General features: G+C 47.8%; 1 protein-coding gene across 2 annotated transcripts in view; it reads right to left on the bottom strand.

Moving 5' to 3' along the window:
• Positions 1-27954, bottom strand: part of GAS7 (growth arrest specific 7) — a 213185-nt gene that overhangs the window by 71781 nt on the left and 113450 nt on the right. For both annotated transcript variants that reach the window (XM_073310810.1, XM_073310811.1), the window contains exon 3: positions 11377-11454. In XM_073310810.1, the coding sequence (XP_073166911.1) occupies positions 11377-11454 (78 nt within the window). The remainder of the gene's footprint in view (positions 1-11376; positions 11455-27954) is intronic.

Raw genomic sequence — 27954 nt, 5'->3', positions numbered from 1 at the left:
CCCCAAGTCTGTGCTGTCAGGGACAACTATGCTAAACAGCAGCCACATGCTGCTCCCAGAGCTAGGCACAGAGCCCAGGAATCCTGATAGTCAGCATTCTGCTGCTATCTAGCAAATAGCTGGGTAATGTTTGTCACACACGCCTCTAAAAGCTGGTCCATGCAAAGAACAGCCTGGACACGTTATGAGTTTCTCCTTCAACTCAAGTGGGCAAGGTCTATGGAATGGCTATGAAGGCCCTCTTGGGTTCAGACCACGATGAAGTCCCTTATCAGAAATATCTGTATGTAATTAAAGGGTATCACAGTGGAGACAGAATTTAGGTAACATTATATTGGCATTTCCTAACTTGTGAGTACTTGACTTTACAACCTTACCATTCATTGTACATAAAGGGAGTTCTATGGATTCTATCTTCCTAGGGATCAACGTTTTCTTAAGAAAGCACTGACTGGGGACTGGCTGCTGAAGGGTGCTGCTAATGCACTATATACCTTTCACTGGTAGGGCACCAGCCTGCATCCAACCCAGTTCAGCAGGGATTTAACACTGTCCCAATCTACTGGGTTTTTGGAGATTTGTGGGGTGGGGGGGTCTCAGCTCCAGTTCTCACGTCACAAACTCCCCAGTGCTCTTTGCATTAATGGGCCAACTCAGCAGAGAGGCCAAGAATTGCCTGGACCTTTCCGGATGACTGGAAAAAGGCTAATGTAGTGCCAATCTTTAAAAAAGGGAAGAAGGAAGATCCTGGGAACTACAGGCCAGTCAGCCTCACCTCAGTCCCTGGAAAAATCATGGAGCAGGTCCTCAAAGAATCAATCCTGAAGCACTTGCATGAGAGGAAAGTGATCAGGAACAGCCAGCATGGATTCACCAAGGGAAGGTCATGCCTGACTAATCTAATCGCCTTTTATGATGAGATTACTGGTTCTGTGGATGAAGGGAAAGCAGTGGATGTATTGTTTCTTGACTTTAGCAAAGCTTTTGACACGGTCTCCCATAGTATTCTTGTCAGCAAGTTAAGGAAGTATGGGCTGGATGAATGCACTATAAGGTGGGTAGAAAGCTGGCTAAATTGTCGGGCTCAACGGGTAGTGATCAATGGCTCCATGTCTAGTTGGCAGCCGGTATCAAGTGGAGTGCCCCAAGGGTCGGTCCTGGGGCCGGTTTTATTCAATATCTTCATAAATGATCTGGAGGATGGTGTGGATTGCACTCTCAGCAAATTTGCGGATGATACTAAACTGGGAGGAGTGGTAGATACGCTGGAGGGGAGGGATAGGATACAGAAGGACCTAGACCAATTGGAAGATTGGGCCAAAAGGAATCTGATGAGGTTCAATAAGGATAAGTGCAGGGTCCTGCACTTAGGACGGAAGAACCCAATGCACAGCTACAGACTAGGGACCGAATGGCTAGGCAGCAGTTCTGCAGAAAAGGACCTAGGGGTGACAGTGGACGAGAAGCTGGATATGAGTCAGCAGTGTGCCCTTGTTGCCAAGAAGGCCAATGGCATTTTGGGATGTATAAGTAGGGGCATAGCGAGCAGATCGAGGGACGTGATCGTTCCCCTCTATTCGACATTGGTGAGGCCTCATCTGGAGTACTGTGTCCAGTTTTGGGCCCCACACTTCAAGAAGGATGTGGATAAATTGGAGAGAGTCCAGCGAAGGGCAACAAAAATTATTAGGGGACTGGAACACATGAGTTATGAGGAGAGGCTGAGGGAGCTGGGATTGTTTAGCCTGCAGAAGAGAAGAATGAGGGGGGATTTGATAGCTGCTTTCAACTACCTGAAAGGGGGTTCCAAAGAGGATGGCTCTAGACTGTTCTCAATGGTAGCAGATGACAGAACGAGGAGTAATGGTCTCAAGTTGCAGTGGGGGAGGTTTAGATTGGATATTAGGAAAAACTTTTTCACTAAGAGGGTGGTGAAACACTGGAATGCGTTACCTAGGGAGGTGGTAGAATCTCCTTCCTTAGAGGTTTTTAAGGTCAGGCTTGACAAAGCCCTGGTTGGGATGATTTAACTGGGAATTGGTCCTGCTTTGAGCAGGGGGTTGGACTAGATGACCTTCTGGGGTCCCTTCCAACCCTGATATTCTATGATTTCTATGAACTGAGCTGCCCTGGGGCCCCAGATGAAGCCCCTCAGAGCTGGGCTGAGACATGCTGGCAGTGGGCAGGGGAAGCTCCTGCTGCTTTGTAGCTAAAGAGAGGGCTCCATACACCAGGGCTGCCGCCTGATGCCTTCACCAGCACTAAATTTACATACCACATTTCTAAAACTGCAATGGATTATTATATGCACATTATTTGCAAATATGCAAATCAGCTGATTAAATAATTTATATACAATTTTTGCACAATACCTAAGAGTTCCTAATGTTTTTTTAACTAAAAGCTGGCAACCTGACCTGAAGTCCCACTGCCAGCAGCTTCCTACTCCCCAGTGGGAGTGGGATCCTCATGGCCCATCCCTGCTGTGGTGACAGATCCCAGTATTTTGATGCAAAAACGATTATTAATAAAATTATTCTAATTCTTAGTTATTACAAACTTGCCTGTGCCTTTACTGTTTTTAGGAGATATAATTATTTTCATATACATGACACTTGGAGCATATGGATACCTCACATGCTCATGCGTTTGGTTGCTTATTTAATAAAAGTGAAATGAAATGTTTGAGCTAATTGCAACAACCCCTAGGAAATTTCCACTTTCACCTTCTTAGCCATAAAACCACATTTACTACCTCTAGCTGTGTTTACACAAACTCTAGAAAGCAATTTTATAGCTTCTGTTTTGGTTTAACATTCTATATAATTTTCTTTAGACTATAATTTGAAAGAGGTACTTATGTGATAGTTATTGGATTTGTGCCTTTCATAGGAATCTTTAATTGCAAATTGTAAATGTCCTATAAATAGAGCCCTGCAAATCCACGGGTATTCACTTTATATCTGTGGAAATCCACAGACCATTTCTGCAGATAGTAACGCGTATGCAGATACAAATTTTGTATCCACGCAGGGCTCTGACAGTAAGAGCCAGACGGGCAGCTGTGAGGAACCGCAGCACAGATCCTCCACCTGCCCTGGGCGGTGGAGCAGGGGACAGGGACATGGGCTGGGGCTGCTCGGCCTCCGAGCTACCCCCCTCCTCACCCCCGCCCAGAGCTGGGTCCAGGAGAGCCGCTGTGGCAGCCTGGGTCTCTCCACATGCCCTGGCTGGGAGGGCTAGGGGGCAGGGATGCTGGGCAGGGGGGCAGGGATATTTGGCAGGGGGCTGGGGGGCAGGGACACTGGACATGGGGGGCTGGGACATTTGGCGAGGGGTTGCTTGGGCCCCCCACCCAGGACAGGAGGAGGGTCCCCCGCAGCTCTCCACAGCTGCCACCGCGGCTCTCCCTGACTGGGCTCCAGCGGGGGAGCCGGGGAATGCCTTGGAGCCTCAGCCTGGCGCTCAGTGTAGAACCCAGCAAATCTGCAGATGCCAATATCCGCAGATAATTTTTGCGGTTGGCGGATCGAATGCGGATACACATTTGTATAGGGCTCTACCTATAAATGGTAGGCTGCAAATCTAGGAACAATTGGTCAAAAGACAGACAACTAACAAAGAGAGTCTTCTCTGAGAATAAGACACCTCTCCTTGTGAAAAACACAAGGCTGGCATACACGTGTACTTTATCTCAAAAAAACCAAGTTTGTAAGATATATATATAGAGATATAGAGATATATTATAAAGAGATCTGGTTTATTCAGAATATTACAAAGACGAGTGATGCTTAAGATGTGCTAGCAGAGTCATAAACCAAGTCATAAAAGCACCCTATTCACCCTTCCTCTTTGCAAAGAGAAAAACCTTTAGTTTTAAACCCTCACAAAGAATTCTAGAAATATCCTCACTGAAACTGATTTCTTTTATACATTTTCTAAAGCCTTCATTCTTCAAACTTTAAGAACATTTATGGTTGAGAAATGTTTTACAGAAGACTGATTACTTCTAACTCATGTTTTCTCTTGAAGGTGAACCTTTGAATTGTCTTTCAAACGCTTAAGATGATATAAGCTTTGTTTGAGATGTTCATTTACAAATATTTTATATCTAAATTCAATCACTCCATACAATAACTGCCCGATATCACTGTTATATGAATAGTGAGATGTTTTCTGTACAAATAGGGAATCAAATGACCTTGCTAGAACTGAGAACTAATATAAGAAGCTGCTTGAGTATAAAATTATTTATATTCATTGGGAAATTAATTAGTTATCTGGCAGGGCGTAAGCACTCCTTATCAAATTCAGGAAGACAAGAACTTCTCCAAGGACGGTTAAGAAGACAGTATTTTATTTGATCACCATTTACGTTTAAAGACTCTTCTTAAGAACAATTTGTTTTAAAAAAATATGTTAAGGGCTCAAATATAGGAAATAGCAATGTTTGTATTCATTTGAAACAGAATTTAAACTCCTATTAAAACCTGATGGAACTAATGAGATATCTCAGAAAATGGACTGAATAAAAGCTAAAACTCTAACTTTAAAGATGTTCTGAGACATCAAAGACAAAAGCAATGCAATCAGAAGAGTTACGGCCCTGCTGCACATGCATACCTGAGAATGGAAGATCAGCCCATGAAGGTGCTGAGCCAAAGAAAGGTGACAGTGGCTGATACTTGAGTCCAGCCAAGCCCTTCCACCTCCAGTCAGATCATGGAAAGAGAGGAGTATAATTCCTCTGAAGTGAGAGACTCCCTCTCCGATTATGATTTTATGCTGTTACACACAACCACACTTTCTTGTGCTCTTACGTTCATTCTCACACAAACTCAGCCTGTTAACGTATTCTCATCAAACCTCCAAGCCAACACCTCAAGAAGCAAACAAAGAGCAGCAAGACAACCAAGAACAAAGAAGCTACAACACAGCACCAAGAAGAAAAGGAGTACTTGTGGCACCTTAGAGACTAACCAATTTATTTGAGCATGAGCTTTCGTGAGCTACAGCTCACTTCATCGGATGCATGCCGTGGAAACTGCAGCAGACTTTATATACATACAGAGATCATAAAACAATACCACCTCCCACCCCACTGTCCTGCTGGTAATAGCTTATCTAAAGTGATCATCAAGTTGGGCCATTTCCAGCACAAATCCAGGTTTTCTCACCCTCCACCCCCCCACACACAAACTCACTCTCCTGCTGGTAATAGCCCATCCAAAGTGACAACTCTCTACACAATGTGCATGATAATCAAGGTGGGCCATTTCCTGCACAAATCCAGGTTCTCTCACCCCCCTCCAAAAAACACACACACTAACTCACTATCCTGCTGGTAAAAGCTCATCCAAAGTGACCACTCTCCAAGTTTAAATCCAAGTTTAACCAGAACGTCTGGGGGCGGGTAGGAAAAAACAAGGGGAAATAGGCTACCTTGCATAATGACTTAGCCACTCCCAGTCTCTATTTAAGCCTAAATTAATAGTATCCAATTTGCAAATGAATTCCAATTCAGCAGTTTCTCGCTGGAGTCTGGATTTGAAGTTTTTTTGTTTTAAGATAGCGACCTTCATGTCTGTGATTGCGTGACCAGAGAGATTGAAGTGTTCTCCGACTGGTTTATGAATGTTATAATTCTTGACATCTGATTTGTGTCCATTTATTCTTTTACGTAGAGACTGTCCAGTTTGACCAATGTAAATGGCAGAGGGGCATTACTGGCACATGATGGCATATATCACATTGGTGGATGTGCAGGTGAACGAGCCTCTGACAGTGTGGCTGATGTTATTGGGCCCTGTGATGGTGTCCCCTGAATAGATATGTGGGCACAGTTGGCAACGGGCTTTGTTGCAAGGATAAGTTCCTGGGTTAGTGGTTCTGTTGTGTAGTATGTGGTTGTTGGTGAGTATTTGCTTCAGGTTGCGGGGCTGTCTGTAGGCAAGGACTGGCCTGTCTCCCAAGATTTGTGAGAGTGTTGGGTCATCCTTTAGGATAGGTTGTAGATCCTTAATAATGCGTTGGAGGGGTTTTAGTTGGGGGCTGAAGGTGACGGCTAGTGGCGTTCTGTTATTTTCTTTGTTAGGCCTGTCCTGTGGTAGGTAACTTCTGGAAACTCTTCTGGCTCTATCAATCTGTTTCTTTACTTCCGCAGGTGGGTATTGTAGTTGTAAGAAAGCTTGACAGAGATCTTGTAGGTGTTTGTCTCTGTCTGAGGGGTTGGAGCAAATGCGGTTGTATCGCAAAGCTTGGCTGTAGACGATGGATCATGTGGTGTGGTCAGGGTGAAAGCTGGAGGCATGTAGGTAGGAATAGCGGTCAGTAGGTTTCCGGTATAGGGTGGTGTTTATGTGACCATTGTTTATTAGCACTGTAGTGTCCAGGAAGTGGATCTCTTGTGTGGACTGGACCAGGCTGAGGGTCCAGATGATGAAGATGTCATCAATATAGCGGAAGTAGAGTAGGGGCTTTAGGGGACGAGAGCTGAGGAAGCGTTGTTCTAAATCAGCCATAAAAATGTTGGCATACTGTGGGGCCATGCGGGTACCCATAGCAGTGCCGCTGATTTGAAGGTATACATTGTCCCCAAATGTAAAATAGTTATGGGTAAGGACAAAGTCAGAAAGTTCAGCCACCAGGTTAGCCGTGACATTATCGGGGATAGTGTTCTTGACGGCTTGTAGTCCATCTTTGTGTGGAATGTTGGTGTAGAGGGCTTCTACATCCATAGTGGCCAGGATGGTGTTATCAGGAAGATCACCGATGGATTGAAGTTTCCTCAGGAAGTCAGTGGTGTCTCGCAGGTAGCTGGGAGTGCTGGTAGCGTAGGGCCTGAGGAGGGAGTCTACATAGCCCTTGAGGAATTCCACCATGATTTCAAAAACTTCCATCCCACCATCAACCTCAGCCTGGTCCAGTCCACACAAGAGATCCATTTCCTAGACACTACAGTGCTAATAAACAATGGTCACATAAACACCACCCTATACCGGAAACCTACTAACCGCTATTCCTACCTACATGCCTCCAGCTTTCACCCTGACCACACCACACGATCCATTGTCTACAGCCAAGCTTTGCGATACAACCGCATTTGCTCCAACCCCTCAGACAGAGACAAACACCTACAAGATCTCTGTCAAGCTTTCTTACAACTACAATACCCACCTGCGGAAGTAAAGAAACAGATTGATAGAGCCAGAAGAGTTCCCAGAAGTTACCTACTACAGGACAGGCCTAACAAAGAAAATAACAGAACGCCACTAGCCGTCACCTTCAGCCCCCAACTAAAACCCCTCCAACGCATTATTAAGGATCTACAACCTATCCTAAAGGATGACCCAACACTCTCACAAATCTTGGGAGACAGGCCAGTCCTTGCCTACAGACAGCCCCGCAACCTGAAGCAAATACTCACCAACAACCACATACCACACAACAGAACCACTAACCCAGGAACTTATCCTTGCAACAAAGCTCGTTGCCAACTGTGCCCACATATCTATTCAGGGGACACCATCACAGGGCCCAATAACATCAGCCACACTATCAGAGGCTCGTTCACCTGCACATCCACCAATGTGATATATGCCATCATGTGCCAGCAATGCCCCTCTGCCATTTACATTGGTCAAACTGGACAGTCTCTACGTAAAAGAATAAATGGACACAAATCAGATGTCAAGAATTATAACATTCATAAACCAGTCGGAGAACACTTCAATCTCTCTGGTCACGCAATCACAGACATGAAGGTCGCTATCTTAAAACAAAAAAACTTCAAATCCAGACTCCAGCGAGAAACTGCTGAATTGGAATTCATTTGCAAATTGGATACTATTAATTTAGGCTTAAATAGAGACTGGGAGTGGCTAAGTCATTATGCAAGGTAGCCTATTTCCCCCTGTTTTTTCCTACCCCCCCTCTGCCCCCAGACGTTCTGGTTAAACTTGGATTTAAACTTGGAGAGTGGTCACTTTGGATGAGCTTTTACCAGCAGGATAGTGAGTTAGTGTGTGTGTTTTTTGGAGGGGGGTGAGAGAACCTGGATTTGTGCAGGAAATGGCCCACCTTGATTATCATGCACATTGTGTAGAGAGTTGTCACTTTGGATGGGCTATTACCAGCAGGAGAGTGAGTTTGTGTGTGGGGGGGTGGAGGGTGAGAAAACCTGGATTTGTGCTGGAAATGGCCCAACTTGATGATCACTTTAGATAAGCTATTACCAGCAGGACAGTGGGGTGGGAGGAGGTATTGTTTTATGATCTCTGTATGTATATAAAGTCTGCTGCAGTTTCCACGGTATGCATCCGATGAAGTGAGCTGTAGCTCATGAAAGCTCATGCTCAAATAAATTGGTTAGTCTCTAAGGTGCCACAAGTACTCCTTTTCTTTTTGCGAATACAGACTAACACGGCTGTTACTCTAGCACCAAGAAGTAACTTTCAGTCCAGCACGGCTTTTGCACATGGTGATATCTCAGAAACCTCGGCACTATTGGTGAAGTGGAATTTGCAAAAGCACTGCCAAGGGTTTAGATTTAAATTGTTCTTACAATAGTTCCAATGGGATATGGAAATACTATGGTAATTTAAGGTACTAACATCTTCTCCTGTTAAACGTCAGATTGTTCAGACCACATACCCCGGGAGAGAAGACAGCAGCTAACCTTGGTAAACAGAGAGCCTTAGAGGGATTTAATTGAAATGTAAAGTTCTTAATATTTATTAATTTGCCTGCCTCCACACTGCTCCTTGAATTGGTTCTTTTATTATCTTTGTCCAGTTTCATAGGACTTAGTTCAGGTCACTCACCTCTGCCTATTTATCGACTGTTTAGATTATCCATGATAAACCAAGAAGGATTCACTGAGCCTTAGACAAAATCCTTGTGCCCATCTCTGAGTTAGGACTCATTGCTGAGTTGGGGAATAATGCACTCTGGTCCTAACTTACACAGAGGAGAGCATCCCACAGACAAGACCCACTCTTCAAGGTGTAATCTCTGAGGACAGCTCTCTGAGAGAGACACAAGAGGAATGAAGAAACCTGAAGAAACCATTGTTTTCTGATTGCGTGTGTTCTGTCTGGGTTGATGTTTGTTTACCTTTTTCTTTCTTTCCTTTCCTTAGTTACAGGAGTTTGGCAATTAATCCTTGGGAGTATATTGTTTGTCTTTCATCACGCAGTGCCTCCCCTAAGGCCTGCGAAGAACCCCATGTGACTACAGTAGAGGGCATCACATCCTTGAATGGGCATTGAGATATCCAATTGAGATATCCAATTGGCCCCAACCATTTCTTGTTTATCTGCACTCTACATTTTTAGTATTTTAGGAGATAAAATTACGTGGTGCTCAAGACCTTACAACACCCCATCTTCCCCCACCCCCATCACCCCACTGGAATTCGGCTGCTGGCTTTCTAACCACCCCTCTTGGGAGTAGGACGGTTGTGGCCAGTCCCTGCCCCAAAGCTGGATCCCCAGTTACTCCTCTCCCTCCGCTCTCTCTCCCAGTCATGGGCTGCACTCCCTGAAGAGTGAACCCTGGTATAAGGTAGCAGAGGTGCGAGGGCTGAGCCCCTCCCCTGAGTATAGGAGACAAATTGAGTCACCTAGATTCCCACAAAGAATGCAGGGTTTGAAACCTTTGCAAACTAGCCCTGCTTGCTCTAAGCCAAAGGGTGGGTGGGTCTGGGTGGGAGGTATGGCTCTAGGAGAATCCAGGATCCCCTGCCTGTGCTGGTGAGTACCAGGGAAGCCTCCCCTCCCTTCCGCTGATGGGACTGCAACCAGCTAGCAAGCAGCTGGTCAGGTCAGCATGGGCTGCAGACAGTGCAGTGCTGACAGCTCTGGGGCTTATGGCCAAGGTGCCAGGAAATGGGCACTGGAAGTGAGGCCCTCTGAACTAAATGAGTTCATTCCGGTGGCTGGCTGAGTGGGGCTCCACTGAGTGTGTTTCATAGAATCATAGAAGAGTAGGGTTGGAAGAGACCTCAGGAGGTCATCTAGTCCAACCCCCTGCTCAAAGCAGGACCATCCCCAACTAAATCATCCCAGCCAGGGCTTTGTCAAGCCAGGCCTTAAAAACCTCTAAGGATGAAGATTCCACCACCTCCCAAGGTAACCCATTCCAGTGCTTCACCACCCTCCTAGTGAAATAGTTTTTTCCTAATATCCAACCTAGACCTCCCCCACTGCAACGTGAGACCATTGCTCCTTGTTCTGTCATCTGCCACCACTGAGACTAGCCTAGCTCCATCCTCTTGGGAACCCCCCTTCAGGTAGTGGAAGGCTGCTATCAAATCCCCCCTCACTCTTCTTTTCTGCAGACTAAATAAGCCCGTTCCCTCAGTCTCTCCTCATAAATCATGTGCCCCAGCCCCCTAATCATTTTTGTTGCCCTTCACTGGACTCTCTTCAGTTTGTTCACATACTTTCTGTATTGGTGAGCCCAAAACTGGATGCAATACTCTAGGTATGGCCTCACCAGAGCCGAATAGAGGGGAATAATCACTTCCCTTGATCTGCTGGTAATGCTCCTACTAATGCAGCCCAATATGCCGTTAGCCTTCTTGGCTGCAACGGCACACTGCTGACTCATATCCAGCTTCTCATCCACTGTATCCCCAGGTCCTTTTCTGCAGAACAGAGGCTTTGTCACCAGGAGATGGGCTGTTGCGCAGCGGTATTCGCTGAGCCATGAGCCTGTCCCGGGCTTTGCCAACAGGGCACACACCTTCGCTCTCAAGCTGCTATACGGCTCCTTGGCGGGCTGGCATGTTATCTGAGCTGGGCTAAGGCCTTTCCCCCATGCAGGTGTAAGGTCAACAGACCTCGGTTTGTGGTGGATGGGATCAAACCTGGGCCCTCTGGAGCTTAATGTGTGAACCTCTACTGCATGAGCCATAAGACACATGTCTCTTAGCCATGGCTGAAGCAGGTTCATCAATCCCTAGCTGGTCTAGGTGCCACTAGAGGAAGACAGAGCGCCACACCCAGCAGGCCTGGATTACCCCGGGTGCGTACTGTGTGGGGATTGTACCTAACCAGCCTCCTTCCTGCACCCCTTGTGGGCTCCGCTCCTTCCCCCTGTGGGGGTCTGCCCTGCACCTGGGGCAGCAGCTGCAGCTGAGCTGGTTCTCTGCAGGGGGCAGAGCCACATCAGCTGTAGCTCGGGGCTGGGAAGGCGCTCATGGTGAGAGGGGCACCAGCCACTGCCCTGGAGCCTGCCAGTCATGCCTGAGCTGAGAAGGGCCTGTCAGGCCAGAGCATGGGAGACGCTGAGCTCCTTTCTCAGCCGGAAATGCCTCCCCCTCCTGGCTGCTTGGGCAAACCTCCAGGGCAGGCCCAGCTGAGGGAACAGTACCTGCAGGCACAGCACTCTTCTGGCTCCCGGGGCTCCTGGGGGTCCCAGGCACGCTGCTCGGCCGTTCCCACGTGGTTTCTGTTCAAAGAGAACAGCACAGTGAGTGCATCGGGGCCCTACGAGCACGGCACAGTGCCACGTGCCACAGTCACAGAATGAATGGGTCACCCACCGCCCTGCCTCGGCCCCACACTGCCAGCTCCTGGCCAGTGCAGTGCCACCCACTGCCCGATGCTTCCCCCCACCCTCCCAGAGAGATCCCACCCCACCTTCCATCTGTGCAGCTCTCCTCACCGGCTAACCTGCCTCCCCCATCCTGCCCGCTTCATTAGCCATTTTTCCCTTCATCACAGGGTGTGCCAGCTACTACGGAGCAGCGAGAAAGAACACATTTGCATAAAAACAAGCCGTGGCTAATGTGCTGCTCTCACCAAAGTGCGCCTAGCTTTAGCAAAGCATTCAATTAGCCTCCACAGACTTCTTTTCCTCACCTGCAGGTTACAGGAATCTCAGCCCAAGAAGCCCCGGACATGCTCAACTGAGACGTAACGACATTGAGTTGGTATGCAACAGAATGTAGTAAGAAGAGCATGGAATGGATTTATATCTAAAATTCTCTGGAAATTTTATTTAGTGACATTTTTTACTCCATTTGTGTGCTTAAACAGCGACATCTAGCGACTTTTCAGGATTTGTCTGGTGACTTCCTGCTATGTGGAGTTGGCAACATGGAATTACTGTACGGAGAGGAGCCCTAGCCAGGGTCTCTGTCCTGCCCCTCTCTGACAGTGATTGCAAGGAGCCAGGACTGTGACTGGTGGCTGTGGCTTCACGGCAGCCATGGTCCCTTGTCTTCATGAGTGTTTGCTAGGTGAGTGGCTTGATTGTGGGATTCAGCAAACTCTGACTGCTGAGGGTCCGTGCAGGAGGAGCCTGGGAAGACGTCAGCAAAACTCCAGGCAGGGGATGTGGCCGTGGCACAAAGGCCTTTTAGCAGCAGCTCCCTCCTAGGACGGTGGGTCACATGAACAATACAGTGAGGCTGTGCAGCCATTGTGGGGGGTGGAATCCCCAAGACCAGGAGCCCCTCCAGACTGCATGGATTTAGGTGCGGAAATGGCCCAAGAGAAGCAGCGGCTGCCACCCAGAGTCGGAGGTCAGGAGTGCATTTCTGGTACAACTGTACTGCTATATTGTACTGGTCAAGTACTACTAGTGTGGACACAGCCCGGCTGGCAAAGCTGTGCTCTGCACCGGGGTACTTGACTCCAGCCCCCCTGAGTGAAATAAGCTGTATGGATCAGTGTTGTCTGTCGAACAGCATCTACACTTGTGGCGTTTGTTGGCACAGCTCTATCGGTTACAGATCACACCCCTGACCATCCAACCCCCCCCTGCTCCCTGTCCCCTGACTGCCCCCCGGCCCCTATCCACCCCCCCCAACAGGCCCCTCGGGACTCCCACACCCTATCCAACCCGCCCTGTTCCCCGACCCCTGACTGCCCCAGAACCTCTGCCCCATCCAAGCGTTCCCTGTCCCCTGACTGCCCCCCAGGACCTCCTACCCAACCCCCCCTCCACTGCCGTGCATGCCACCACCGCCCCCTTACCATGCTGCTCAAAGCGGCAGGAACTCACAGCCCTGCTGCTCACATGGCAGCGTGACTGCAGGGGAGGGGAGACAGCAGGGGAGGGGCCAGGGGCAAGCCTCCTCGGCCAGGAGCTCAAGGGCCAGGCAGGATGGTCCCGCGGGCCGGATGTGGCCTGGGGGCTGTAGTTTGCCCCCCTCTGCTATAAAGACACATGCAAGCGAGATATGAAGGAATTTGGAATTGATCCTGACCACCTGCCTGCGGTGTGGGGGGCCCGAGCGCAGCCCCTGGCCCATTATAGCCTGCTAGTATAACTGTAGAAATTGATTCGGGGAGCTAGGACCATGCCCTGTTGACAATAAACCCGATCAAGTGCCTTCGTACCCCTGGTCCATTATAACTATCTCAACCTTTTCCTTTCTGAGGCCCGCTCACAACACGCTATAAAAACTCCACGTTCCACCTGTGCCACAACAACTGTTTTTCTGCAAATAAACACCAGGGCCAGTGTTCGAGGGTAGCAAACAGGGCAGTTTCCTGGGACCCCATGCCACAGGGGGCCCCCATGAAGCTACATTGCTCAGGCTTCGGCTTCAACCCTGAGTGACGGGGTTCAGGGCCCAGGGCTTCAGACCCATACGGTGGGGCTTCGGCTTTCCACCCTGGACCCCAGTGAGTCTAACGCTGGCCCTGCTTGGCGGACCCCCGAAGCCTGCTCGTGGCTCCCCAGGGTCCCCGGACCCCTGGTTAAAAACCACTGGGCTATAACATTATCCATTTGGCAAATCTCATTTGGTAGATTTCAGCTTTAAAATCTAACTGGCAATTCTGGCAAATTCATAAAATTAAATCCCTTTCACACTGACAGATATAAATGCACAGCTTCAGCTTGGGAGGTCTGGCTGGGAAAGTGCCCAGAATAACCTGCAGGGAACGCCATTCACCCATCTAGGTCTGAGACAAACCTGTCTAGATCTGAGCCAGTGGCTTCAGGGAGAGTAAATCTCACAAACCAGATGATAAGGTCACTCTCCTACCCCGTCCTTTCTGGTGCCCACAATTCAAGAAGGATGCTGATAAATTGGAGCGGACTCAAAGAAGATGGGAATGATTAGAAGATTAGAAAACCTGCCTTAGAGACATAGATTCAAGGAGTTCAATGTATTTAGCTTAACAAAGAGAAGGTTAAGGGGTGATTTTATTACAGTCTGTAAGTATCTACATGGGGAACAAATAGTTACTAATGGGCTTTTCAATCTAGCAGAGAAAGGTCTAAATGAGCCAATGGCTGGAAGTTGAATATAGAAATAAGGCACACATTTTTAACAGGGACTGGAGCCATTTGCCAAGGGTTGTGCTGCAGTCTCCATCACTGGCAATTCTGGATGCTTTTTAAAAGAGCTGCTCTAGGGGGTTTTGGAGCAGTCTCATGGCCTCTGCTGTGCAGGCGGGCAGGCTAGATGATCACAATGGTCCCTTCTGGCCTTAAAATGTATGAATTTCCCAGCAGGCCCTGCTCTGCCAATAGTATTCCCTTCCCTTCCCTCTCCACTTGTCCACTGGAGGACACACACACACACACCCCATGCCCACTGACTCTCCGACTGATGAGGAAGGCATCAGGCTTTGGGCAGAGACAGGGATACTTATTTTCTGTGGTACAGTCTCTGCAAGTCTCTTACCATAACTGTATTGAGATTTCTTTCTTTCTGTAGCTCAGTCTTGCTCAGCTTTGCCTTATGTGAGCTGAATGCCTCACTTGTGCCCCATGGACTGGGCATGGGCAATGTGAGACTCTCAAAGGCTCATCACTTGATCAAATTCATTTCTCCAGGACGAGCAAAGGCACTTTTCCTTACTGAAGGCTATTTCTGTGGCAAATTTCACCTTTCTCCCCTAAGCTCTTTTTGTCAGAGAGCTATTTTAAAAAATGTTCTGATCAGTTTTGATATTCATGGTCTGGTTTTTCCTACTCTCCTCACGCTCCCCAACAGCTCAAACACTTGTGTTCAAATTTTCAATAAATACATAAAATGCACCTTGGGCCAGAGACCCAGCATATATGGTGGCTGCCCTCTTGACTTATCCACTGGGGATAGAACCAGGATCTTCAGAGTTAAAAAGCAACACCTCTTACAACTTGAGTTAAACTGCCAAGCTTCTGTAGCAGCTCATATCCTCTGTGCTTAGCATATAATGGGACCCGTAGCGCCCTCACCAGCAGGTTACACACAGAAAATGTCAGTTCAAAGATGAAAGTTTCCAAAGGTTATGAGTGACAGAAACACTGGGATTAGAACTGGAATGTTCTTATCAACTCAGCCACAATACATTCAAGCCAGTGCCCCATGAGAAGAAAGACATCAGTTTGTGCTTACTGAGATAAAGAAATCAGTGTTGAAATCAGTGCCTAAATCCCTTACTGGAGATTTTACTAGCAATGAAGGTAAAATGCAGCCTAATGGAACACAAGGAACAAAGACTGGATGTCTTTCTCTCTAGAAGACGTTCTCTAAGGCAACCAGAAGTTATGGCGTGAAGTTATGGCGTGTGTTATGCAGAAGGTCAGACTAGATGAGGACAGCATTCTCTTCCAGCCTTAAATCTATAACTTCTGCATAACTTTAACCTGGTATTGCTCTAGCGAAGACACGAAGTAGCACCAAGTAAACTAAACAAACAAAACCAGTCACTCAGAAGACTCCCTGCTCCCCCTTGCATGACAATAGTAAAATAAGCAAAGTACAATAACAAGGAAAAATACCTTCTGGTTTGAGTAAGGGATTTCTGCTTCTGTTGAACTGAGGTAGTTGTGAAATAGTGTGTAGCAGAAACAAACAAAATCCTACATAAGAAAAGAAAAGAAAAGAAAAGAAAAGAAAAGAAAAGAAAAGAAAAGAAAAGAAAAGAAAAGAAAAGAAAAGAAAAGAAAAGAAAAGAAATTCCTATTCCTTTCAGGGAATTACTGAAGTGACCAAGAAAATATTTTTAAACCTTGTTTGCCTTACTTGCTTAGAGAAAAAAAGTCAACTGAACAACCCTCTGTTCACACATGAGCAAATGAAGTATGCAACTTCAGACTAGTTAAATAGCAATTGGCTCCCAGCAAAAATACATTGTCAAAATGCCATCTACTGGAAGCTATTAAAGACTACAAGACAATATTATAAGTGAGCAGAAATAGTCTCGGAGACTCCCTCGGGTCTGGAAGTGTCTGCCTAGGAAAAAGAAGATTTTTATTTCACATTTGCACACAAGCTTATTGTTAGATAGCAAAAGTGAATGTCATATTACAGCTAATACCTGCATTCATTTGCATGCACCAAATGCAGATGAGTTTTGACACCAGTGTTTGGAAAATCTGAGCACCCATTTAAAAGATGAGAAATGTTCTTTGCTATTAAGAATGTCCAAAATTACCTGAGATGTATGATAACCCACCAGGATATACAACCAGCATATAATCTCTAGGGTGAAACCTTCAGGTTTTTGTCACCAAACAGTAATTTAGAAGATGGAGGACAAGTCTTTAAATCTATAACACAATACAGCCGAACTGTGCTTTTCAATCTTTTTTTCATTTGCGGACCCCTAAAAATTTTTGAATGGAGGTGCAGACCCCCTTGGAAATCTTAGATATAGTCTACAGACCCCAGGGGTCCGCAGACCACAGGTTGAAAACCACTGTTTTATGGTAATGACAACCTTTCACAGACCCCTTAGACATAGTCTATGGACCTACAGACCACAGGTTGAAAACCACTGCAGTTGACAAATATCTGTCTTCTGAAAACACCATCCACAACATGCTAATTATACAATCTATCTAGTGAACTGAAGTAACACATAATAGCTTCCTGAACATCCATTGAACCATTAAGAAGAGCACTGAAGACAGAAATGACTCCTGAAACTATGGGAACATGGCAGACATTTGGAAATGACAGCCAGGGACTGGAAAGTTGCCTGTGCAGACTGCAATTGTGCAGCAAGAGGGAAATTACTAGAAAAGCCAAGTCACACACCGCTAACAAATCGGAAGAGGCTAGCTACAGAGGTGGCCAACCGTTTCCTTCTGAAGCACAGGATTCTGAAAAAGAGGATACCCGTGGCATTTCGGGGAGAAAAGTTCACTCTGCATCTGTCTGACGCAGTAAGAAGCCAAATGACTTGCCAGGCCATCACAAACTTGGAGATTCCAGAACTTCATAGTAGCCGAAAAACACTGCTACAGTAAAGTTCCCAGTGCAGACTAGGTCTGATCAAAGTACAGCAGATGAAGTTAGGAGTGTGCTTAAGTTCCAAAAGCAGCTGTTGTGCAATTAGCACATGTAACATGCTAGCCGGTAGCAGCAGTAGGCTATATTTTCTCTACACACACCAGCCATAAAAGGGAGATATTACACATGTGCCTGGGAAAACTCATGCCAGATGTCTGAGGTTCAGCGGAATTGAAATCCCCACACAAGCTGTCACTTTGTAATTCCTCCTGCACGAGTGGTGAGTAGGGACTGACTGAAAGATTTTTAATACCAAAGGAGAGGCTTCTATCAGCTGAGCTGTAAGAGTACTGCATTAACTAACAGCAGTAATAGGCTCTGATGCTCTCTGTGGACCAGCCACTGAAGGTACAAGGCTAGCCTGACAGCATGGAGAGTCTGGTCAGTCAAAGGAAGCTGGAGAACATGACTTCCAGCTCTAGATCAAGAGCAAGCTACTGCCTCCAAAAGCATCCTTTGCTGAAATGGGAGAAGCCATGCTGTACAGAGAACTGTGTGCCAAGGTACCCAGGTGGGCAAAAGGTAACAAATGCTTAGCTGGGCTGCTTACGGAAAACTGCTTATGAAATAAGGAGCCAAGGAGACTGGCACAAACTGGGTGTGTTATGCTGGGGCATCAAGGCTCCTGGGGAGGGCACAGATCACTAGAGCCACATAGCAAAATGGCTCTAAGAACTGAAGGGGCCATCACTGGAACCACCACAGTGTTTTGAAGGATAATTTTAAGGGGCACAAGCTACCCTGCCACCTTTTAGGCACTGCTTTTCTCAGGGTTACTTGGCAGCTTATTTAAGCTGGTGGACAGAAAAGGAAGGGCAAACAAATATCACCATCATGGCTGCCATCTTCTCTGGGGACCCCAAGATCTACCACCACATCACCAAACCTTCACAGATGAGAGGAGAGAACCAGTTCCATATCTGGTTTGGCTGAACCCTGAGTGACATGTGGGATGTGGAGTTGAGGTACAAGCAATTCCCCCTTCCCAAATGGTCTGTTTCTCCTTTCCCAACTGATTGCTCCTCTTTTCTCTATGGATAGTCTGACTTAGTCAACCAGAACAACCCCACTGCAATGCTGCCATAATGGAAAGGCAGGCTAGCCACCATTCAGGATCTCTGCACTACTTGGAGCCCTTCCGCAGCCCCCGTCCCCAAGAGAATGCAAGCCACCCTGAGAGGAGGGGAGCCTCTATCCCAGAAACAGTGACTCTGAAAAGGAGTTGGATATCATGGGGGATAATTAGCTGAATAACAGCTCCCAGTGTGAGGCTGTGGCCAAAAGGGCTAATGTGAGCCTGGGATGCATAAACAGGGGGATCTCCAGTAGGAGCAGAGAGGTTATTTTACCTCAGTATTTGGCACTGGTGTGATCACTGCTGGAATCCTGTGTCCTGCTCTGGTGGCCACAGTTTAAGGATGCTGATAAATTGGAGGGGGGTCAGAGAAAAGCCACGGAAATTATATAGGATATGACAAGGATTAGAAAACATCCATGATAGTGATCAACTCCAGGAGCTCAGTGTATTTAGATTAACAAAGAGAAGGCTAAGGGGTGACTTGATCATGTCTATAAGTATCTACATGGGGAACAGAAATTTGATAATAGATGGCTCTTCAATGCACCCCTTTGAAGGGGATGAAACCCACCATCCACATAGGGAGCCCTAGAGCTTCTTCCTACAGTGCGTGGTATTGCATCCGGGTGGCACAGGCCTCTCCTGCACTTCTGCCCATGACCATGCTGCTGGCAGCGTGTGGGAATTATGCATCTTCACAGGCTGTTAATTTGTCAGGAGATTTCTTCCTTTGCCTTCAATGTTACTTGCGTAACATTACTCTGTGTATATAATGTCTTCTGCAGTTTCCACGGTATGCATCCAATGAAGTGAGCTGTAGCTCACGAAAGCTTATGCTCAAATAAATTGGTTAGTCTCTAAGGTGCCACAAGTACTCCTTTTCTTTTTGCGAATACAGACTAACATGGCTGTTACTCTGAAATGTTACTTTGTATCTCTCCAATTTTGCAGCCAGGGATGCTGCTGCCTGCCCACAAGTGCCCCTGGTGAGAGCTGTGCACCCAGGTCAGCTCAAACAGCCCATCATTGTAAAGGTGTTTTCTTGGCAGGGAAAGTGCTGGTTCTGAAACTGCCTGGCTTTAGGAAGGGCACGTCTCGCTTAGACCCCAGGAAACAAAGTGCTGTTTATGTTTTTCTCATCCTGTTTCCCCTTCCCCTTCTCACTAAAGGCCCCTTGGTTGCAGTGAATTGAAGAAGGGGAGCATGGGAAAAGCAGCTGTGGAGAGATGGATAGAAGGGGGCAGGTTGGTTACAGGGAAATTACCTGAAGCCTGCACTGAGATTGGTTTAAATCATAGTCAGCCCCTCCCCTCGGAGGGAGTGGGATGATTTCCTCCTGTGCTATTAACCAGACTGGCCCTAGAGAGGTCTGCCTTTTGTAGGAGGAGGAGGTCCCTGCTGTTAACCAATAGGAGCCGTGAACTCCAGAGGTCAGGGCCAGTTCTAAGGCCAGTGTAGCACACACTGACTCCTGCAGTGGAGTGGGTATTCTCCCTGCCCAGCTGGGGTCATGTCAGTCCCAGTGACTTGCTGCGCTGAGCTGCCCCATAGCTGTGGTAACATCCACGGAGCCCAGCCAGACTGTCCCCTTTCAACCTTCTCAGGGCTTTTCACTGTTGCCAGTGGAATTCCTAGTGCTGCCTGTTATTAAGGCTGCCCAGCTCTTCCCATTATAATACTCTGTTTTCAGTTGCTTATAACTTTGTCAAACATTAACCATTTGGGCTGTAATTTTCCATGCTGGGAGCCTACCTCGGGCTGGAATGTTTTGGAAAATTCCAGCCCAAATGGTTCATCTGTTTCCGAGAATAAGCCTAGGGTGCTACAGAAGAAAGGCCCATGACCGTCTCAGTAGCTGGAGAAACAAGAAGGGCAGAGTACAGTGCCCAGGAGAGCAGTGCTCTGCTGCAGAGGAATAAAGATCGGACCTGTAGCATCAGGAGGAGGCTATGGGGTGGTGTTTCTATGTCTGACAAAAATGTGGACAGGACCTGGCCAGAACAGGAGGAGCAGCCTAAAGTCCTGGTCTCTCAGGGACAGTGGAGGTTCACTGCAAAGAGAATGACTGCTTGTGTACACACCTTTCAGGGTTGTCTGAAGGTTTGTGTCCCAGTGTCCAATGGTGCAGGCCATAGGAATCCCTCCGATGCTACAGTTTAATAGTCTACTTTGCCATGATGCACATACGTGGACCTTAATTAGGGTCAAGGCAACATACAAAAAGAGTTCCCAGGTTCTATTAGAGATACAGCTGTCTAGCACATGGTAAAGACATAACATAACTTCCTACTCAAGCAGATCTACAGAAAGTAGGAGGCACCATCTAACTCGGCATTTCTCAAATGCAGCCACACCAGGGGCTTTTTGTGTGGCCACAGCCTCCCGGGTTGGGGAGGGGGGCAAAGCAGTGGCCCCTCCCCCAGGGCTCTCAACAGGGCCCTGTCCCCCTCTGGAGCCACAAACGCTGAAGGAGTAGGCAGGCAGTGGGGCTTGGGCTTCAGACCTGGGGTGGCAGGCGGCAGGCTCCAGCCGTGTGGCGGTGGGCTCCAACCCCTGACCACGGGCTTTGAGCTCTCACCCCGGCCCTGGTCCCAGGCTCATCCACCCCCCAACCTCGGCAGTGGGCTCTGACCCCCAAGCCATGGAGCCATGCGATCCCCCAGCGGTGTGGCAGTGACAGCCGGCCCCAAGCTCACCTCCCCTCCTCATCACCCCTGACCCCCAGCTGCCTCCCTACCCACCTGTGTTTCCTCTAAGCTGCATGGTCACATTAATGCCCAGGAGTGATTCAAGTGCAGCGCACTTGACTAGCAGAGCCGCGCACATCTGGCAGCTTGTGTTCAGGTGCCCCCTCCTCGCTGCTTTGCAGCCACGTTGCTCCTGCAGCTGCTCCCAGGACCCACTTGCTGGCTGTGCAGAGTGGGAAGAGGAGGAGGGAGGTGCTGATGCCAGGGTGTTCCCCTGCCCCTGTACCCCATCTCCACGGCCCAGGGCAGAGGGGACAGGGCTCAGGACTCAGAGCAGGAGAGAGCTGCTGTGGGCTGAAGGAGCCTTCTGGATGGTGAGTGAGTGCCTTAAAGAGACAGCACACAGTCTCTTAGAGACTTCCCCAGCAGACAGTTCACACAATCTCTGTCTCTCTCTCTCACACACACACACACACACACACACACAATCTCTCCCACTCCTCCCTGCCCTGCCCTGCCCATGTACCCATCTCCACGGAGAGGGGTGGGGGGACAGGACTCAGGAGCAGGAAAGCTTTCAATGAGTGCCTTAAAGAGACAGGGCACAGCGTCTCTCAGAAACTTCCCAGCAGCCAGCACACACACCGTCTCTGTGTCACACACACACACACACACACACACACAGAGAGTCTTTCACACTCACCTCCCAACACATACTTGTATTATTGTTGTTGTTACTTCTTGCACATATATTCTCTGTAATTTTATTCGTTCAAAGTGTGCTACTTTAGTATTTGACTGGTCTATTCATTTCATAATTTTTATTTCTCTCTTACACTTAAATTTAATTCTTTGAGTAGTGAGTTCTAAAATGCCTTACCTGTCCTGGCTGGAGTAATTATCCCTATGGTAACTTTTAAAATATATATATTATATCTAACGGTTTTTTTCTACTGGTGGCACACACCCACGCATTACCTCGGTGCACATGACAAAATTTATTCTGCACACGGATGGAAAAAAATTAGAGGGAACATTGCTCCCTACCTCCCCATCCGGGGCTTAATTTGTCCCCCAGCTTGCCAGGGCTGAGTAAGTCTGTTGTGAAAAATGATATTTGTATGTTTATTACTATCACTTTTCACTGTCTCCCAGATAGCTAGCAAGTCTGCTGCTGTGAAAAGTGATATTAACAAAATACAAATATCACTTTTTAGAGAAACAGATTTATTAGCTAGCAAGTCTTAAAAAAATAAGCAACCAAAAAAGCAAAAGAAACAACAAAAATGGACAAGAACATGCACAACACATTATTTGTTTCTATTCTGTTTAGGTCCAGTAAAGAACAGAGACGACTGTACATTATTTTTACTATTGACTCTGCGAAAAAAACCCTACATAAATAAATTACAATGATTTGGACTTGTATACGTGCATATTTATTTGTTTTTCCTAAAGTTAATTGAATATTTTAGGAAAAAATGTCAGAGCGACCACCGGCAATAGTTGGTAGCCGCACTGTGAGGCCACCAAAAATTTCTTGTGAGAACCCCTGATCTACCTCAATCCAGAACAGGAGACAGCAGCTTGTCAGAAACATGGGACTCATCCAGCACAGGGAGGGCAAGGTTTCCAAAGCGTTATTCCTTGACTAATGTTAGAGGTATCACAGCTGTATCACATCAGAGCAACAGCAGGAAAGCCCTTCACATGCTGACAGACATCTTCCAGCTGAAACCACCACCCACACAACTGGAGAACACTGCCAGCTTCCCACCACTGCTCACCCAGATGGCCTAACCATGCAGACACACTGCACACTCACACCCATAACAGCCAGTTGAGCAAGGCACCATTCATTGTAAAAGCACTTAAGCATATGCTTAAAGTTAAGCCTCAGTGCTTTCCTGAGTAGGGACAGGCACAAGCATGTGTTTACAGGCGGTCCTGAATCAGGGTCTCGCACTGAGCAAGTCACCTCAATCACAGAGCAGAGCCCTTTTCCACATCCTGGGCACTTGTCCAGTCTCACAGTGCTCTGCATCCAGCATTCAGACACTGGCATGGGACAGCCCCACCCAGCACAAGAGAGCTTCTCTCTGCATTAAGAGGATCAGTTCAGTGTCACAGTACATCACGGGAGTCAGTACATCAGTCACTTGGCTGACTCCTCACCTGTTCCTCCTCAGCCGGGCCCCGCCTCCCCTCCTGTTCCCCCTTGCCTGGCCCCCTCGCTGTATCCCCTTGTCTGGTCCCTCCTCCCTTCCCATTCCATAGACTCATGGATTGTAGGGCTGGAAAGGCCATCTAGGCCAACCTCCTGCATAACACAGGCTACAGTGAATTAACTGCTCTTTGAACTATGGGTGCCATTTACTATGGGGAAAGGGGGTCGTTGTTCCCCTGACCTTGGCTTACACTCCCCACCTTTTCATAGGTCAATATGCTCTATTATGTCCTCCACTTTGTGCTCTCCCCTGACTTGGCTCTTAATCCTTCGCCTTTGTTACTCATCTAGTTTTGACCCCCCTCCCACCCTCCAGAATTTTTCTGAGCTGACACCCTACTTTGAACTAGAGCATTTAGGGAAAAAAACATCCAATCTTGATTTTATAATTGTCAGTGATGGAGACTCCTCCAAGACCCTTGGTAAACTGTTCCAGTGGTTAATTACCCTCACTGTTCAATGTCTTCCAGCCATTGGATCGAATTACAGCTTTGTCTGCTAGACTGAAGAACCCTCTATTACCAAATTTCTGTTCTCCAGGCAGGTACTTACAGACTGTGATCAAGTCACCCCTTAACTTTTTCTTTGTTAAACTAAATAGATAGACTCAAGGAGCTCAATCACCATAAGGCATGGTTTCCCGTCCTTTAATCATTCTTGTGGCTCTTCCCTGACCCCTCTCCAATTTATCAATTTATCAATTTATCCTTCTTGAATTGTGGGCACCAGAGCAGGACACAGGATTCCAGCAGTGATTGCACCAGTGTCAAACATAGAGGTAAAATAACATCTTTGCTCCTACTCGAGATTCCAGTTTATACATCCAAGCACTGCTTTAGCCCTTTTGGCCACAGCTTTGCACTGGGAGCTCAAATTCAGCTGATTATCTACCATAGCCCCATGTCCTTTTCCAGGATAGAGTCCCCATCCTGTAAGATGGTAGGCATAGTACCATGCTCCCTGCTTTGGGCTCAGATAGTGCCAGCTAGGAATTTGGCACTGATTGTCCAAATGGTGTATCCACTGGTCAGGTTATTTCTTATTTCACTGTGACTGTCAAGGTAGCAGGAAAATAAAAGAGAGACCAGAAATGGTTCCAGCTTACCTGGATTTGCCCCCAAAAGATCCACAGTATCTAGAGACGTGCTCAAGTTTGAATCCAAATGTCAGCACCCAGCCAAGTCACCTTCTGCCTCAGACAGATATGTTCTTCCCACACACATTCCTTCCATCAGGTTATGTATGCCTCACAACACCATGGCTTTTGCAATCCAAACCGGTCTGGGGACATTTATTTCCTGATATTCCGGCAGAACAACTCAGTTTCTAGTTGACTCTTCACACTGGAGAGAATATACAGGCTGCTTGGTGTGCTGAAAAGCAGCCAGTAACCCGAGCTGGACAGCAAACTGCATACATTTGTGTCTCAGGAGGAAGCAGACATGTGCAACACTTCGCAGAGACAGAACAGCTGCCTAAAGTCCTGAACAGCGTCCACTTCCAGACAGTGCTGGAGGCACCACCCCAGCCTACACCTCACTTGGCTGACCGCCAGCCAGTCAGCCAAGAGCGAGTGGGTGTGAAAAGCAGGGATTTCTGCTCTTCCCAGCTGGGAGTGAGCCTGGGTGTTGTCAAACATCTTCTCCAGTTCACAGTTTCAGCAGTGCTTGTTGAGAGGCTGCACCTTAAAGAAACCAGCAGCTCCCCGAAGCCTCATTTCACTTTGTGTCAGAGGGGGCAGAATCAGCACCTAACATCTAAAGCCAGACAGGACTAGAACGTGCAGACTGGAGGGCCCAGATCGCAACCCAATATAGGCCCCTCTTCCAGTGGAGGCTGTGGGGACTGGCTGTGGGACAGAGAATGGAGGGAGGGACTGAGGAAACTGAGGGAGGGAGGGACTGGGGAAACTGAGGGAGGGAGTGTGAGGCTGAGGGGAGTGAGCACAGGGAGGGAGGGACTGAGCACAGGGCTTGGGGGACTGAGCGTGGGTTGGGGGAATGATTGCATGGGTCCAAGTATCGCCCTTATGTTCACCTCTTCATCCCAATCCTTTTAGTTCTGACTCCATGTGCCACCCTGAACAGTCTCTCTCCCTCCATGGCGTTTACACCCAGGAGATATTCCCTGACCCAGCTGGGCCCAGCTTTTCCATTTTATTGCCTTTACTCCTAACTGTGTCAGGGACTCCAGCCCAATGCTTCATTTTTTGCCCACGTCTGGCCTCCCTCTTCCTGGTATTCAATTTAGCCCTGGCTGTTCCATGGCCTCCCTCCTGTAGAGCCTCAGCACCAAGTACTCTTTGTGTGTGCGCATGGGTGTGTGTGGGGGGGGGATCCAGATGTGTGTCTGTGTGTGTGCACAAGCATATGTGCGAAAATGACACAGAAAGAGTGAGGTGATGTTATAAGCTGGGGATATATCGGTTGGAAGTGACAGGAGGAGAAAGCCCTGGATGACTTTGATCACAGGATGACTATCATAGGAGATGACTATGAGCTGTCAAGGTGATGCGGCCATGAAAAAGGCTAAGGCAGCCGTAAAATGCATCAGGCAAGGTATTTCCAGTAGAGATAGGGAAGAGTTATTGCCATTATACAAGGCACTAATGAGGCCTCATCTGGAATATTGTGTGCAATTCTGGCCTCCCAGGTACAAGAGAGATTAATTCAAACAGGTGCAGAGAAGGAGGATCTGAGGAAATGAGAACCTACCGTACGAGAAGGAAGTTAAGGAGATTGGCTTGTTTAGCCTTACTAAAAGAAGGCTGAGGGGAGCTATGATTGCTCTCTATAAACACAGAGGGATAATTACCAGGGAGCAAGAGGAGTTATTTAACTTTAGGGCCAATGCTGACACAAGAACAAATGGATATAAACTGGCCATCAACAAGTTTAGGCTTGAAATTAGATGAAGGTTTCTAACCATCAGAGGAGTGAAGTTCTGGAACAGCCTTCCAAGGGCAGTAGTGGGGGCAAGAAAGCTAATTTGTTTTGACTGAGCTTGATAAGTTTATGGAGGGTATGGTATGATGAGATTGCCTACAATGGCATGTGGCCCATCCACAACAGCTATAGCAAATATCTCCAAAGGCCGGAGATGGACCATTAGATGAGGAGGACTCAGAGTTATTACAGAAAACTCTTTCCCAGCTGGTTGGATGGTGGGTCTCACCCTGATGCTTAGAGTCTAACTGATCACCATATTTGGGATCAGGAAGGAATTTTCCCCCAGGTCAGATTGCTTTCCTCTGCAGCATGGGGCATGAGTCACTTGCTGGTTTGATCTAAAGTAAATGGAGGATTCTCTGTAACCTTGATATTTTTAAATCATGATTTGAGGACTTCAGTAACTTAGCTTAGGGTTATGGGTCTCTTACAGGAGTGAGTGGGTGAGGTTCTGTGGCCTGCAATGTGCAGGAGGTCAGACTAAATGATCATGATGGTCCCTTCTGGCCTTAAAGTTTATATCTTTGTGAGGTGAGCGTGTGCTTGTGTGTGTGGTTGTTGCAACAGCAGTAGTGATAGAGTTTAGAGATAGGACATCCCATCCTCTGCAGGGGAGGCTAAAGAAGAGATGATGTATGGTGGTGGGAGGGGGAGGGGCGGTGGAATCCTGTCCAAAGACGTGGTAGGGGGAGCAGTCCCAGTGAACAATGCAGAATATATGGGGATTTTCTAATGTCCCCTTTCTCCTCCAGTCCCTACACTGGAAGCTGTCCCAGCCTGGAGGAAGCTGTCCCAGCCTGGAGAAGCAAGCAGTGCTCTAGCCCAATGAACAGCCATGATGGCAGGAACACCAGCCAGACATTCCCACAGACGTACCTTTGTCTTCCAGTCTCTCAGTCACACTCAGTTGCCACCTGGTTCTAAGTGAAGAGCTGGGCCATGGAGTGGGACCCCAAACTGGGGCACAGACACTGTGGTCTCCACCTCCCAACAGCAGGACCAGTGAAGCTGCAGGACAAGGCCCTGTCGAAGCCCTCCAGAATGGCTAGCCAGCTCCTCCCTCACTTGAGCTTCCACATGAAATACTGGGTGTAACAAATCAGGGTGCCTCTAAATGTCACACAAGGGAGATGCCGAGTGGTCGGACCAAGCTCGAGGTAGCTGGACTTTGTACAGAATCATCCTCTCTACAGCAGCTCCTGCTGCAGCAGCAAATGAGCCTTCCACTTTGGAGAACTGAGCCATAACAGGGTCCCATCGGACGAGTCCTCAGACACTGCAAAGACAGGACCTAGGGGGAGTGCTGGCTGCAGAATGGCGGTGAGATGGGGCCCCCTAGTTCCAAGGCCCAACAGATCTGATCCAGGAGTTAGTCCAGGTCAGCCTTTGAGGGGTGGCGCCGAGAATGCCTATGAGACTGTTTGGCTGTCCTGACGAGGGCCTGTCCCTTCCCAAGGAGCCATTCCAATCCCTACAGCAAATTACAGATCTTTTCATAAAGCTTTTTCTGAATATGAATGTGTTGTAGCAGTTCTCGTTCTTTCCAGTTAAATGCCTGACTCCTCACATTCCCTGCTACAGACAATGAGCACTCAAGCACACAGACACCCCCGCTCCCCTGCCAGAGCACAGCCACTGGGACATATGGGTAACACTGACAGACAGTCACAAACATTGCCAGGACGCTAAGCCTGAATGTGAGAACAGGAGCCTTGTTTGTGCTGGAATTGGCTGACAGGACAATATTCGCTCTCCCCATGGGCAGG

This window comes from Lepidochelys kempii, chromosome 14, assembly GCF_965140285.1.
Source record: "Lepidochelys kempii isolate rLepKem1 chromosome 14, rLepKem1.hap1, whole genome shotgun sequence".
NCBI classification, from domain to species: domain Eukaryota; kingdom Metazoa; phylum Chordata; order Testudines; family Cheloniidae; genus Lepidochelys; species Lepidochelys kempii.
This window is presented reverse-complemented; position numbering and strand designations above follow the sequence as displayed.